Consider the following 16321-nt stretch of genomic DNA (forward strand, 5'->3'; position numbering starts at 1 on the left):
CCGTGGGCCTCTCGTCTATGCTTGGCTCCAGAGAGTCTGTTCTGCTAGTCTTTGGTGGTTTTCTGGGTTATTTAGGCAGATGTGGGTGGAATCTAAGTGATCAGCAGGACGAGGTGAGCCCAGCGTCCTCCGACGCTGCCATCTTCTCTCCAAACTTACTTTTTAAAGAGAAGTATGGTCTTTAGTTAATCATAACACATGAATATTGGTCCATTAACTAAGACACATATATCACACTAATCTAAGACAATAATAGGGGATTGGATATGGGGTATACAAGAACTCTCTGTACTATCTTTATAATAATTCTGTATTTAAAACCTGAACAATTCTAAAAACCTAAAATAAAAAATTATTTTCAAAAAAGGACATAAAAAAATAATAAGGTAGCCTTAGAAATAAGGAAGCAAACAGGCAAATAATACCTTTTTAAAGGAATACATACAGTCTCACCAGCACAAAATTTTTAGGCTATCACCATCATTCTAATATTCAAATTCATTCACTTGAGCCCTTGTATTCTGAAGATTCTTCTGACCTCAAGAATCCTGTTTCTAAATATACAAAGTCTGGCACCTAGACATTCTGTACAGAATAGTAATTGATAGACTTGGTGGCTGGATTACTTAAGGTCAAATATTTCAAGTCTAGCACATACTGAAGGCAAATTCTTGGGCAATTTGCTTAACTTCTCTGTGCCTCAGCTTTCTCATCTATATAAGGAGAATAATAATAGTAATAGTAATAATACTAATACCATTACCCCACCTCATAGGGTTGTTGTCAGAATGAACTAAATTAATATACATAAAGCACTAGAACACAACCTGGCACATAGAGTTAGTTAAGTGCTAACCCTTTAACCAGTTCATTCATTCAACAAAAATGCATCAACAATACAGGAAGAGCTCAAGGAGACAGTGTAATTCAGCTTGGAACTGGTAAATGAAAACTAAGATTTATAGATACCAATGGAATAAAACTGCCATCTCAGCTTACTTTGTCAAATGTAGGTAGGCTTATAGAAAAGGAAAACTAAAATTCTTCATGTCTATTTTGATTTCTTAGTCCTCAAACCTATAAAGTTAATATTGGCAGAGTGCATATCAAAACACCAATTTTAAGGTCTTCTGAGCTAAAATACCCTTCCAAAGGGGTCCTTCACTGTTTCTACACACCAACACATTTCTGCCTGAAGAGAAACAGACAAGGGTTTTCGAACTTCAGCCAGCAGAAATTCTTCTACCTTTGGAACAATAGGTCCCAAAGCCTCTCCCGACTCCTCTTGCAGAGAAGCACCTTGGCCAAAAGAAAAGCATTGATAATGATGACTACGGGGCCCTTGTTCCAAGTATTTATTTATTAATATGCTCCAAAATAGCCACAAAGTAAGGTAAAACAAGTAGTTCAGCCTTAACAAATGGTTTCCTTTTCTTTTGAAAAGGAAGGAAATGATACTTTATTTGGTATACATCCTCCCAAATGTTTTCTGAAGTAACAGGAAGAAGGAAATTTTTAAAAAGTGTGTGTGTGTGTGTGTGTGTGTGTGTGTGTGTGTGTACGTGCACGCTGGGGATGCGGGACTGAAATAGAGTTCCAACAACAACAACAAAATATTACCAAAATAAGTAGGAATTTTCTGGCTTTGATAATAGATATTGTAGACAAGTAAAGACAGAATCTATGTACTGAAACTTTTGCCCATTATGAAACACTTTTAGGCTATTGTATAAATCCAGGATATTAATCCCATCTTAAGTAAAAATGAACATTGTAAAAATTTCTAATTACTAAATCTCTATAGAGAACAGTCTTTAAATACTTGACAAATAGGGTAGGAAATGTGTAGGTTGAATATTTTTCTGCATGTATATCCTATTTTTTAAAAATTATTATTTTTTTTTAATGTTTTATTTATTCCTGCGAGAGAGAGAGAGAGAGAGAGAGAGAGAGAGAGAGAGAGGGAGAGAGATGGCATGGGTGAGGGAGGGACAGAATGAGAGAGGGACACATAATCTAAAGCAGACTTCAGGCTCTGAGCTGTCAGCACAGAGTCCAACACGGGGCTCAAACTCACAAGCAATGAGATCATGACCTGAGCCGAAGTCAGACGCTCAACTGACTGAGCCACCCAGGCGCCCCTGCATGTACATCCTATTAAATTACCTGCTTTGTGTTAATGTGCAACTATTTTTCACATTTACAATTTTTTCATGAATGAAGACTTTCAATAATTTTCAACTTAAGAATAAGGACAAAGTGGTTCACAAGAAATTATTAAAAAAAAGATAGATAACAGTGCACCAGCTTGATTGTAGACTATGGCCTGAGTTCCATTATTTATGGAATACAAATTCACAAGAGTTTCTGTATATTCACTACATAGTTCTTGAAACAATATTTAATTGCATTAAACTAAGAGGTGGGGAAATAGGAAGTAATTAAAATACCTTAAGCTAGATTTGTAAAGTTAATTTTATTAAATAGTGCAGCTGTGTTATCTAAAATATATTCTTATAATTGAAATACACAATGATCACTTAGTATTAAACAGAACTTATCATTCCAATTTAAAGTTAATGATTACCGGGGCGCCTGGGTAGCGCAGTCGGTTAAGCGTCCGGCTTCAGCCAGGTCACGATCTCGCGGACCATGAGTTCGAGCCCCGCGTCAGGCTCTGGGCTGATGGCTCGGAGCCTGGAGCCTGTTTCCAATTCTGTGTCTCCCTCTCTCTCTGCCCCTCCCCCGTTCATGCTCTGTCTCTCTCTGTCCCAAAAATAAATAAAAACGTTGAAAAAAAAATTTTTTTTAAAATAAAGTTAATGATTACCTTATATACAGTAGATAGATTATACAAGTCCACAAGAAATGAATACATTAGAAAAAAGATAATAGTGGAAAAGTACTAGAAGGTGGAGTAATGCCAGTTGAAGAAAGTCATTTGTTTCTAAAGCTAGGAAGGAAAGATCACAGTAGACAGCTAAATTACACAATACTCCAAGTGGGTATTCAAGTATCTAAACAAAAGTAGGTTCGATAACAGAGATGTAAAATTGTCTTCCTAAAGCTTTTAGCTATTTGATGAGTCAAATATTCATCATTTCAAAACATACTTTTTAATTTAAAAGTCAGAAATGGTGGTTGACCTCCAAATTATATACTATATTTCCTTCTGTGACTTCACTACCATATTGTGATAAGAGCAAGAAAAGGAGAACAGCATTAGGAAATAGAATGAAGGTCAAAGCAGAGTTCATGTAATTTACATGTATACAAGTTCTTTCTACTTCAACACTTTTAATTTACTAAGTTTCATCCACACTAGCTTAGTAAGATCCCATAAAAATGGCATTTCAACTCTACTGCTAACACAGGATATTAGAGGTTGTGAGCTGTGATCTTACACATGCACATCACACTGAGGATTCTTTTTTTATAATCAACTTCATTGATAGGATTTAACATAATAACCTTGTAAAGTCAAATAGGTGTAAAAGAAGAGAAGTAATTATGACAGACACAAAAGTGGAGTCCTTTTTTAAGCATTGAGGAAATATTAAATACTTCTTTTAAATGCATTAAATTAAGAAATAAGAATGCTGCTGCAAAAGTGTCGAAGTCACTCAACATGTGACAAGAACTATGGAACTATAAATAGTAAGAGATGAGGAAAAGCAGATCGTGTAATGAAAAATTCTTGCTGGCTGAAGGTTCACCAAGAACTCGATCAAGTGTTTATATCAATCCATGAACAATTTCATACATTTAAGGCCCATTCAAACATCTCTATGATGTCTCTATGACACCAAAATGAAGAAGGTAGCAATGACAACATAAATGCTGAGATTTTCCCTCTGAATCACTGGTGGAGATTATCAAGATGGTGTTACCTGATATAATATAATCTCTACGAACATAAAACTGGTTTATTTAAAAAGTGAGAGACACACATACACATATATACATATATCGCACATATATTTTATACATATTGTGCAAAATGGTTATGCCTAGTTTTCAGGTTTTCAAGTTTATATTCCTGTTTGATGAAAACATACTCAGGGACTAAAAACATGAGCCTCTGTCAGTCACTTTGGATGCTCAAATTTATTAATTTATGAAGACGCTTTTGGAATTCATCTTATTCCAAAATAGAAATTTCTGTTGTTTCCCAAATGTCTACATACTGTCCCTTCATTTACATTGTTGAAATTCTTCACAGGCAATGACTATGCTTCTAACTATAACATCTAATCTAAACAAATGCCCAAAGAATAAAGAGTTCAAACTAAAAACTTAGGTAGTTATAAATCGGCATATACCATGAAACCTGTATCATAGTATTCATGTTCTGCATAGTATTCACGTTCACGTTACACTGTAATTCATTTTTTACTAAAGAAGAGAATGTGGAGATAAGCCATTGTTGAGTCTATATGTAACTAAAGCTAAGACAGTTAATTGGCAGAATCTTTTATATTTCAACTTATATTTTTTAAAAATTCAGTATGTTTTCTTCATTATTATCTTTAAAATGTTTACGTTTTGCTATTACTCTTAAGGGCATCATGAAAACAGCAACACATTTTTCAAATTGAATAAAAATTAGAATTTTAATGATAATAAAATACTACTTTAATTTTTTTAGGTTTTTGCTTATTTATTTTGAGAGAGAGATAAAGAGAAAGCAAGCAGGGAATGGGCAGAGAAAGAGAGTGAGAATCCCAAGCAGGCTCCATGCTGTGAGCCCAGAATCTGATGAGGAACCTGAACTCACAAACGGTGAGACCATGACATAAGCTGAAATCAAGAGTTGGATGCTTAACAGACTAAGCCACCCAGGTGCTCCTTGGGGCTGACTTTTATAGCACACTCATGGTTTCTCTGCCAACAACATAAAATTTTGGATCACTGATTTTAATACTAATGTTTCAAGCATGCACCTAACATGCTTCAAGTGTGTGCACACACACGCATACACAACACATTCATTCTCATTATTTCTGTATCTGTCCCCTCTCCTCTCTAGAGATAAGACATAGAATCATAAGGAAAGACAGAGAGCACATGGTAAATAGTAGACACTAAAAATAGGTTGTGGAATTTTATAAAAGACATAAAAATCATGAAAACACTTACTTCATCAGCCACCATACACCTGGAAAAAAATCAAAATAAAACCAAGTTAATATCTTCATTAACAAAGCCAACCATTTTTTTTTAATTTTTTTTTCAACGTTTTTATTTATTTTTGGGACAGAGAGAGACAGAGCATGAACGGGGGAGGGGGCAGAGAGAGAGGGACACACAGAATCGGAAACAGGCTCCAGGCTCCGAGCCATCAGCCCAGAGCCTGACGCGGGGCTCGAACTCACGGACCGCGAGATCATGACCTGGCTGAAGCCGGATGCTTAACCGACTGCGCCACCCAGGCGCCCCCAAAGCCAACCATTTTAAAAGTTTTGATTAAGTAGCTTGCCACAGAACAGTTTTAAAGAGTTACAAATTTTAAAGTACTAAGCCAGAGAGAGGTGTTTATAAGACTCTCCAGCTGCCAATGGCATATGGTTATGTGGGAGGATCAGAGATTCAGAAATGTTGTTCCCCACTGCCCACCCAGCGAGACAGCTATAATGACCCTTCAAAAATGAGAACAAAATGGCAAGTGATTGTACCAACGACTTCCCATCTTACCAATAAATCTCTAGAGATTAGAAGAATGCTGTATTAAAGTACAAGAAAATAAATTTCAACCACATATTAGCATGTTATACCTATGATTCTATATGCTATATTATATAGGCTCAGCCTATTTTCAAGCTGAATTTTGGTTTCTACTATCATTTGGTTAAAGTTTTTCTATTCTTTTTTATTCATCTATAGAAGTAAATTCTATACACTGAAAATTAAGGATAGGGGGCATAAGCTGAGATCTTAAGCAGAAGAAAAAGCAGAGCAAAAAGTAGGCATGGTCAGGATCATGAGGGGCCCTTAGAAACAGAGAGTATACCGTATGGGGAAAAGCCAATCTCTTAACTGAGAGGAGTTACAGGCAACCTAAAAACACTGGAGTATTCTAATTAGAAAGGAATAAAGTCCCTATTTCTATTCTTTCCTTTCTTTATTCCCAGTGGTCTTAACATTATGCAATTTTATAAGATTTCTTTTAACTTAAAAAACAAATTAGGAATTTGTTAATGAATATACTATCAAAAAAATAAGTCACAGGCAAAATAGAATTTTGATCATAGAAAAAAAGTCAGGTTACATAATAAGTATTTTTAGAGAAAGATTAAATACAAATACTTGAACTGAAATTTAAAACATACTTAAAAGTAAAGTTTATTACATGTTTTGTAAATAAGTCTAAAAAGTAAAGAACTAAAAAACAATAACTTGAAAAACATGATTTATTTCCAGAAAGATTCACATGTATACCTACTTTTTCATTTTAAAATGAAACTGGGGGTACCTGGGTAGCTCAATCAGTAAGTTGTCTGACTTTGGCTCAGGTCATGATCTTGCCTTTCCTGAGTTTGAGCCCTGTGTCAGGCTGTATGCTGACAGCTCAGAGACTGGAGACTGCTTCGGATTCTGTGTCTCCCTCTCTCTTTGCCCCTCCCCCCATTCACAGTCTGTCTCTCTCTCTCTCTCAAAAATAAACATTAAAAAATTTTAGAAAAAATTAAATGAAACTCAAATTTGGTAAAGATGTCACTTGAAGTATGTATTATTTATGAAGTATCTACTACCTACCTAGTAAGTGCTAGGGATAGGTAGTGAATTATAAAGTCATTTCTTCATAGAGGGTGACTGGAAGAAGACAATGAAATACACATATGGCTCAAGTGGTGAGAGGTGCTAGGAAAAAAAAAACTGAAACAGGGTAAGAAGGAACAGGCATGTAGGAAAGGATCTATTCTATAGAATGGTAGGGAACAGTCTCTATAATAAGACAGTATGAAGACAGATTTAAGTAAGACAAATTTAACAAGTAAGGGAATCATGAGAAAATTTGTTTGAGAAACAATGTGATCAGCAAGTACAAGGGCCTTGAGATAAGATGGTTATGATGTAATTAAGGAACATGGAAGGTAATCTGCCTAATGTGCGCTAAATTAGGAAAATGGTGAAAATAAGGTTGGAAGGCAGTTGGAAGAGCCTTCTGGCATGGAGAGCCACCTAAGCAATTACATGGCATTTGGATTTTCTTAGAATCCTTTAGAAGGAAGCACTGTTTTACCTTTTTAAAAGATTACTCTGGCTTATAGAGAATAAACTGTAGAGGGCAAGAGCAGAAGAATGGAGAGCAGGCAGCAGGCAATAGCAAAAGACCAGGAGAGACACAACAATGTATAGATGAGTGGTAGAGGTGGAAGTGGTGAGAAGTTTGGTTCATTTTGAAAGTACAGCTAATACGATTTGTGGGTTAATGGGATGGGGATGTAAAAATAAGAGAGAAAAGTCAAGAATGAATCTTAAGATACTGACTTGAGAATTAACTGTAACAAATGGTGGCAATGCCATTCACTGAGGTAAGAAAGACTTGGAAAAATTAGGTTTCACAATGACAGTCGTGTGATCAATTTGGACATGCAACCTTTGTGATATACATTAGACTGCCAAGTCAAACAGCTGAGTAGGCAACTGTACATGTGCATCAGGAGAACAGTAGGGGACTGGAAATACAATAAATTTGAGAATCATCAGAATGTAAATGGCATTGGAATGAGTGAGGATACAAAGTATTCTGAAACATGACAACTTGACTGTGGCCTGTTCTTCCCTATGTCCAACACCAAGTTCCTGAACTTTCTAAAGTTAAGCATCTTGCTGAGACGTCTTAAGGCCCTAGTGGAGTAACATCAGCTTAAACTGGTTTGCAGTTACATTGTCCCGTTGGGGGCTAACTGAAAAGGAACATCACTGAAATAACTTTGCATGTAGGTATCTGAAGACCCCAATGCTAAGATTACTTCCAATCTCTTGGAATATGCTATATTTTCCTATTATGAGACAGAAGAGTATTCCCTACTTTGGAACTAGGGCAGTTGAGTACGTTAGAGAACATGAGGCTTCCTTTAGGTATCTCTAGAAGGCTAACCATCCTTAAACTTTAGGCACTATATCTACTCTGACTGCTGGGATTCCTGCTGTTAAGAACAGTTCAGCAAGCAAACATGATTTCCAGACATGATTTCTATGATTTTCCATCATATAAAAACAACTGATAACATGACAGGCCCAAACATTTGAAAGAGCAGAGTAAGGCTGAATAATTAGAACATGTATCTACTGAAAGAAGAAGTGCCAGAAAAGATAAACACCTGTACAACAACTGTTAGCGCACTTAAGTAAATTCTAATGTATCACACACACACACACCATAAAACTTAAGGTCACAATTTTCAAATTAAAATGAGCACATGCATAAAAAAAGAAAAATCATTACTGACATTTAAGTAGACTGGGAGATGAAGTGCAAGGATTATCTCAAAACACAGAGCAAAGAATTAAGTAAATGTACAGGCACAGAAAAGAGAAAATACTTGAAGGATAAATCCAGAAAAATGTGAAAATATGTGAAAAATAGGTGTTCAAAAGTAAAAAAGACACAATGCAAAGTAGAGGCAACTATCAAGTAAATAATAAAAGAAACTTTATTCAGGTTGACAAAACACCTCTGGTGGATAACTGGAAAGGGTAACTAAGTTTCACATTGGATAGAAAGACAAATATCTACTGATCATATCCTTATAAAATGCAGTAATCTAAAAAATAAGAAAAAAAAACCCTTGTAAGTGTTCAGACAGAAAGAACAATTATTCATAAATGGAAAAGCCAGGACCGGCAATGGACTTATCATCATCAACACCAGAAGCTAAAAAACCATGGAGGAGAATCCAGGCTTTTTGAACAGAAAGGAGAATTAATGCATCTTATATCTAGTCAAGATACCCATTATTTGTAAGAGATGGCAAAGAGATATTTGAAGCCAGCCAATCTCTCCAAGATAACAAAACACAAGTAAACCCTAGGAGGAAAAATACTTAAGAAAATAATCAAACAATAAACACACCTCAACATAGATTGAAGACACGAGAAGATGAAAAGATGAAAAGACAGAAAGACAGAAAAGATCTGGTAAGCAATGATGCCTGATATGCATGAATTTAGTGGGTGATGTGTATTCTATATGGCGACTCCAGTGAAAAATTAGAGAGGTAACAAGGGAGAAGGGGCACTAGAAAGTATTCTAAAGGAGAATACCAAATAGATGACGTTTAAAAATCAGGAGACTAAATGAAATCACCTAGGCAGTAAAAATATAGGGAGGAGAGAACTAGGGGTGACCCCTGGAGCATTCCAACATATAGGGGTACAAAGAGGAGAAGGATCCAGAAAAAGGACTGAGAAGGAGTGTCTAGTAATGTAAAAAGATACAAGAGGAATATGGTACCCTAGAAGGCAGATAAAGAAATTGTCTCATGAAGGAAGGAATGAACAACTATAGTAAATGCTACTGAAAAGGTCTAATAAAATGAAATCTGAGAATTGACCATTTGATTTGGCAAGAGATCACTGATTTCACAAGAGCAACTCTGATAAAACGGTAGGAGACCAAAGCCTCCCTTAAGTGGGTTCAAGAGAGAACAGAAGGAGAGGAAGCAAAGAGAATAAATAGAGACTACTATCTCAAGTAATTACCCTGTAGAGGGGAACAGAGAAACATGGTAGTAGTTGGCAAGAAAACTAAGGTCCACAAAAGTTTTTTTGTTTTGTTTTAAGATAAAATAGTACAAATAACTCATTAAATATATTACTGATCCTATGAGTAATATCTAGCAGGCAGGTAGAAGTATGGATGAGGAACTTGAAAATCAAGTCAAGAGAATAAATAAAAATGAGTAAGGGGGCGCCTGGGTGGCTCAGTCAGTTAAACATATGACTCTTGATTCAGCTAAGGTCATGATGTCACGGTTCATGAGATGGAGCCCCACGCGGGGCTCTGTTCTCACAGTGTGGGGCTTGTTTGGGGTTCTCTCTCTCCTTCTCCTTCTGTTCCTCCCCTCCTTGTGTGCACCCTCCCCTTTCAAAATAAATAAATAAACATTTAAAAAATGAGAAAGTAGTTGTACATGAAGATGATCATAAAGCAAAAAGAAGTGAATTGGGTTCTCATGTGTAAATTGTAAAAATATGGAGATGAGTTTTTCATGGCTAGAACCTTGGGAAACATTCTCATTTAGAAATAAATAAATAAATAAATAAATAAAGTGAAGTAAGAGAAGTACTCAAAGAGTTGGAGAATAAGGATCAGGGTCTGAGAAGCCCAGGGAAACATTCAGAAGAGTAAATGGTTAACAGTGTCCAAATGTCACAAAGATGTTGCAAAGGATGAGGGCTAAAAGGCCATCATTAAAAGTTACCAGGAGCTCACTTGTAAGCATTATGTAAAAGTGGTAAAGAAGATGGTGGGCAGTAAACAATGGAGGCAACAGATACAGAGTAATCAAAAACTCTGGTATCAAAAATAACAATAGGGGCGCCTGGGTGGCGCAGTCGGTTGGGCGTCTGACTCCAGCCAGGTCACGATCTCGCGGTCCGCGAGTTCAGGCCCACGTCAGGCTCTGGGCTGATGGCTTGGAGCCTGGAGACTGTTTCCGATTCTGTGTCTCCCTCTCTCTCTGCCCCTCCCCCGTTCATGCTCTGTCTCTCTCTGTCCCAAAAATAAATAAACGTTGTAAAGTTTAAAAAAAAAAAAAACAATAAAAATAAAAGTAGGGTAGTACCTACAGAACATGTTGGAAACCTGAACAGTGGGCAAAAAGTCAATAGTGCAAAAGAAAACAAGAAAGCTGACTGATGGAGACTTCAATTGCTACCAGAATTTAAAAAGGGGAAATATGGCTAATAAAATTTCTCACTTCGTAGAAATTTTACACATTTGATTGAAACAAAAGTCTACCTTGTAATCGAAAGGCTACCCATCACCACAGTTACCCATTGAAATCTATACACAGGTACCCACAGTTACCAGCTCTTTCTCCCATTGGGAAATGTCAAACACAATCCAAGTAACAGGGACTTTAACCTACAACTAAAAAGAAAATTTCCTTCTTTAAAGAATATCTATTGTATTCGCCAAGGCTGGTTTGATGTGCCAACAGCTATATAATTCTAACTGAATTTTATAAACAGTTCAGTTTTCCAATGTTACAAAAAAATAAATAATATTTTGTTCCAAATTCATGTTAATTGCTTGAATTATAATTTATTAAGCTTGGCTACAGACATCAAAAAGCAACTTTTCATTTCACTGAGTTGTTTCCAAAACCTTCAAGGCTCCTTACATTAATCATCCACTTACAGTATCAAGACATATATATTCCAGTGTTTGCAGCAACTATATCTTTGGATGCACATGCTCAGTGTTTGCTATTTTTAACCCAAATTTTTATACAGCTAGAAAAGAGAAAGCTGAACAGCATTATACTTTTCTGAGGATCATTTTACGCACCAGCTAAACTTCTAATCTAAGACTCACAGAACTGAACAATTTGTGTTTAAGCGTTTCTCCAACTTCTTTATATTAAAAAAATCCACCTTTTTTTTTTATAACACCCATATTTCTTGAATATATCATGTCTGTAAAAAGAAAACAGCAAAAGAATATTTTGGTAACACTGCAGCAAGAGAACAGTAAGAGAATATTTTGATAACACTGACAATTCAGTGAGGTGAACATATGTAAGATGAACATATGTAAGACGTTTGGATTTATAAGTACAGAATTCAAGACTTCGTACCTGAACACAAGAGCTGCTTAGTCAACTACCATGCATACTTCAACCTCAGAAGTGGGCTATTTCCTCTGGGAAAATATTGACCTTCCGGATATTTATATGCAATCTGTCCTTTAACAGGTATCAACCATTTACATACTAAACCATATTATATATACCATATAATGCTTTAGTATGTATACTTGACCAGTGTTAACTTAATGTAACTTGAACCCAAACTCTACCCACTCTCCCCAGAGACAAAGCTACAGGGACAACGGATTCAGATCAAGTCATAATACTTTATCCAGCCACAGCAATGTCTTAAAATACTTTTCCCGTAACTGTAAAAGTTCAACATAATAAAATGGCCTTTATTTTGTTTAGCTTTAATATTATTTATTTTTGAACAGGGGATACATTCATATGTACATGATTCAAGAGGTATAGAAGTGGAAAGTCTCTCCCCAATCCCTATTCCTCAAGGATGTCCCAGGTATTAGCTGCTCTGAAGGAAACAAAGTTATCAATTTATTGTGAGCCTTTTAGAAATATTCTGTTTACGTATGTGTATATATGTATGTATGTATGTGTGTGTGTGTGTCACAAATAATAACATAAGATTCAACCTATCTTAACCTCATGTAAAATCCCAAAAGTGCACAATATACCACTATAACATGATGAAAAAGAAAAGGAAAAATTTAGGTTGAATATATTTTTTTTTAATCCTGGTTTTCCATTGCTTTGGCAAATGACAAGTGTGTATAGTCAGAAAATCTTCCAGTTCAGCTCTCATCTAGCTTGGCCTCTTTATACATGTCTGGAATAAACAACCACTGACTGAAAAAACTCTCCTGGGCTTCCCAGCTGCTCCTGACTCTCCTCCTAGCTCTCATGTCGCTTTTCTCTGTGCCTCCACCTCTCTCACCCTGTTCAGTGTTCAACCTTTATAGTCATTTTCTCTTTATGCTCTACTTCTATTCCAAAGCTATCATCCATTCTCCTAGTTTTAGGTGCCACCCATATGAGTCCTAAATCTGTACCTATGGCTTTTAGCATACATTCCAGATTCACATTTAAAATCTCTATTTGGACATTTTTTTCCCCTGGATATCCTGAAGTTATTATGACATACTATGCATGTTGATATCTGAAACTAAAGCTAAGTAAGCTCTAAATATAATAAAGTAAACTAAGATAAAATAAAATAAAATAAAATAAAATAAAATAAAATAAAATTTCTAAAGGAGTTATTTAAACAATTGATCTGAGTCTGTGATTCTTATCCTTGGGTCAGATTTTTCTGTTTAAAATTATAACTATAAAACAACAGAATTTATTTTGGTTGCATGTCACATCAGTCTGCCGAATTTCTGTAAAAGCTTAAAGCAGTGCTTTTATTTGCAAGTACATGATTAAATATATCCTGGATCTCTATATCCAGCTTCTTAGTCTCATCTGTTTTAGGAAATGACTAAGGCATGTAAGCTGAGCTGTGATCAAATGAGGTAAGAGAGTACAAAAATTTTATTACTGTTTTGCTGGTGGTAAGTTCAACAAATAACTACATTCAACAAATAACTATGTTTATTGTCAGTAACTAAATACTGACAATGGATATAGGGTGTGGGGAATAAGCTGAGAAATTCCCTGGGCTTATACCAATGCATTAGTTACCAAGGCATAAAGAATTACAAAGCCATAGAGCTGACAGTGCAGAGCCTACCTACTTGGGGTTCTGTCTCCCAAGCTTGGGTAAACAGGGTAAGACCCCCAAAATAAAGTAGGGAGGGGCAAAGTCCCCTAGGATAGAGAGGGAGGGGAAAAGGCCCTCAATACAATACAATATATGAGGTAAGCAAGATTAGGTATTCAAGGCAAAAACACCCCCCAATTTAGTACTAGAGCAGAAAGCTGCTGCTTTCACAGGAAGAAGGTCCAAATTAGGTGAACAAGTATTTGGGGCTATAGACTGCACTGCAGGTGAAGCTGTCCAGAACTGATTAGTAAAAGAAAAGGTGCCTTGTTAACCCTGAGGTTATTTGCCCTATTTGTTTTATCCTCTAGGCTAGCTAAGATAAACAAACACAGCGCCTCCTGTCTGCCATTAACAACCATCTGTCCATCTACCCAGCTCCAGGATTTTGTTTTATACTGACCCAAACCCCAAACACTGTGTATCTTCAAAACCCCCTTTCCCTCATGCCATGAATTAATGTTCACAGATTCATTGTCTCTTTGTGCACACCTGTCATGTTTGTAAGTCTTCTGACCGTAATAAATATGGGGCAAGAACCCTTATTCAAGGCTCTTGTCTTTTCCCAGACATTAGCCATCTCTCTCATTTTAATCCTGCGTCCCACTTTCTTGCTGGCGAAGAAAGAACTTTAGACTTAGAGTCTATGACAATAGGGGAGTTACAGAGGACAGTAGCTTCAAATTTCGCCATTAAAAATGGAAGAAAATGTGATTGACTTTAAAAACTGGTTTCATAAACAGTTTCCTTTAGGATGCAATGCAAGAACAGAAACTCAACTCAAAATGGCTTAATCACTAAAAATAATTAAAAGATCACATAATATATAACACGAAATCCAGGAGTGGGATGGTTCCAGGGTGCTTAATTCCATAGCCCACTCATGTCATCTTTCTATTCTGTTATCCTATATAAATAGCTCCAGACAATTTGTCCTTACCCACTGATGTTCAGAAGCACATGGAAAGTTGGCAGTCTGGGTGGCTCAGTCAGTTAAGCCTCCAACTCCTGATTTCAGCTCAGTTCATGACCTCATGGTTTAGGAGTTCAAGCCCAGCATTGGGCTCTGAGCTGACAGTGTAGAGCCTACCTACTTGGGTTCTCTCTCCCCATCCCCCTCTTCTGTTTGTGCCCTTTCCTTCTCACAAAATAAATAAAAACTTAAAAAAAAAAAAAGAACATGGAAACTATACTTAAAGAATTCTACAGCCTTGGGGTGCCTGCATGGCTCACTCGGTTAAGCCCCTGACTTTGGCTCAGGACATGATCTCACAGTTCATGAGTTCAAGCCCTGGGTCAGGCTCTGTGCTGACAGCTTGGAGCCTGCTTCAGATTCTGTGTCTCCCTCTCTCTCTGCCCCTCAGCTGCTGGCTCTCTGTCTCTTTTTCTCTCAAAACTAAATAAACATTAAAAAAATTTAAAAAGAAAAAGAATTCTAGAGTCTGCTGGTAGGGAAGGAAGAGGAGAAAACGTTCAGGTGAAGCAACCCGCATCTGCTGCATATGTTATGACTTTGAAAACCAAGTTAAAATGACATTCAGTATCTTATTTTCTTATAGTTCTTTTTACCCATTATGAAATACCAGTCATACAGAAAGGGTATAAAAGATACCTAAAAGATGTGGGGTAATATGAACAAATCCTTTGTGTATACCAAAAGCCAAGTGTGTTTTTAAAAAGAAATGCTTTTTCTGTTCATGAACATTAAAAAGAAAAATTAAACTAGTCCCTAATGCTTGATAATATCTTGAAAATATTATGCTTCATTAGTCTGACTTCATTAGCATAAAATAGTCCCATAACTTTTACTAATAAGAGCAAAACTGGAAAAATTTTCTGCATCCTCTTAGGTGGTTTAAAAAAGAAAAGGTGTGTATCAGCTGTTTTGAGAGAATTATTTTTGTTTCAGGATGTATAATAACTCCCACTGGGCCATTATGTCACATATTAGCTTTTACAAATTATTTTATTTTTGTTCATAAAATTTCAGGTCAAAAAAGTTCATTATTCCTATAGCAATTAGTGAAAAAATTTTAGGGCTTAATTAGACATTCATTAGAATATATTAGACTTATAAACAAAAATATACAAAGGAGCTAAGGAGTAAGTCAGTTCTGCTTGATCTAGTCTAAAGTGATTTTATAAGTAGTAAAAATGATTCATAGCACCAAAATTGCTTTGTTAGTAAAGACATGTGCATCAGTGATATTTAAATGTTGACAGGTAGATAGAGAAATAAGTTAAACACTTTATTACAAATTGAGAGCCTCTCTCACAGTATAATAGAACATTAACCTTTATTTATGAATTCATTTTTTTTGCCTGGTTTTGGATTTATTGAATTTTATGCTAATAAAACCTGAAAATATTTCAAAGACGAGAACATATTTACCAAAACTAAGAATAGATCACAAAATAGAAAGAACCCATTATCTATTATATTGTTTCAATTTACTTTTTTAAGGATAGAGAATTGAGTCCACATATGTGAATCTTGAGAAACTTAACAGAAGACCATGGGGGAAGGGAAGGGGGAAATACAGTTCCAAACAGAGAGGGAGGGAGGCAAACCGCGAGACTCTTAAATACAGAGAACAAACTGGGGTTGATGGGGGAGGGGGAGAGGGGGAAATGGGTGATGAGCATTGAGGAGGGCACCTATTGGGATGAGCACCGGGTGTTGTATGTAAGCCAATTTGACAATAAATTATATTAAGAAAGAAAGAAAGAAAGAAAGAAAGAAAGAAAGAAAGAAAGAAAGAAAGAAAGAAAGAAA

General features: G+C 36.0%; 1 protein-coding gene across 4 annotated transcripts in view; it reads right to left on the reverse strand.

Annotated features, from left to right (window-relative positions):
• ZRANB3 (zinc finger RANBP2-type containing 3) overlaps window positions 1-16321 on the reverse strand; it is a 320697-nt gene that overhangs the window by 170755 nt on the left and 133621 nt on the right. For all 4 annotated transcript variants that reach the window (XM_040474925.1, XM_040474922.1, XM_040474923.1 and 1 more), the window contains one exon: window positions 5140-5158. In XM_040474925.1, coding sequence (XP_040330859.1) covers window positions 5140-5158 — 19 coding nt within the window. The remainder of the gene's footprint in view (window positions 1-5139; window positions 5159-16321) is intronic.

Source organism: Herpailurus yagouaroundi, unplaced genomic scaffold (assembly GCF_014898765.1).
Source record: "Herpailurus yagouaroundi ecotype Mexico unplaced genomic scaffold, PumYag 140, whole genome shotgun sequence".
In the NCBI taxonomy this organism is placed as follows: domain Eukaryota; kingdom Metazoa; phylum Chordata; class Mammalia; order Carnivora; family Felidae; genus Herpailurus; species Herpailurus yagouaroundi.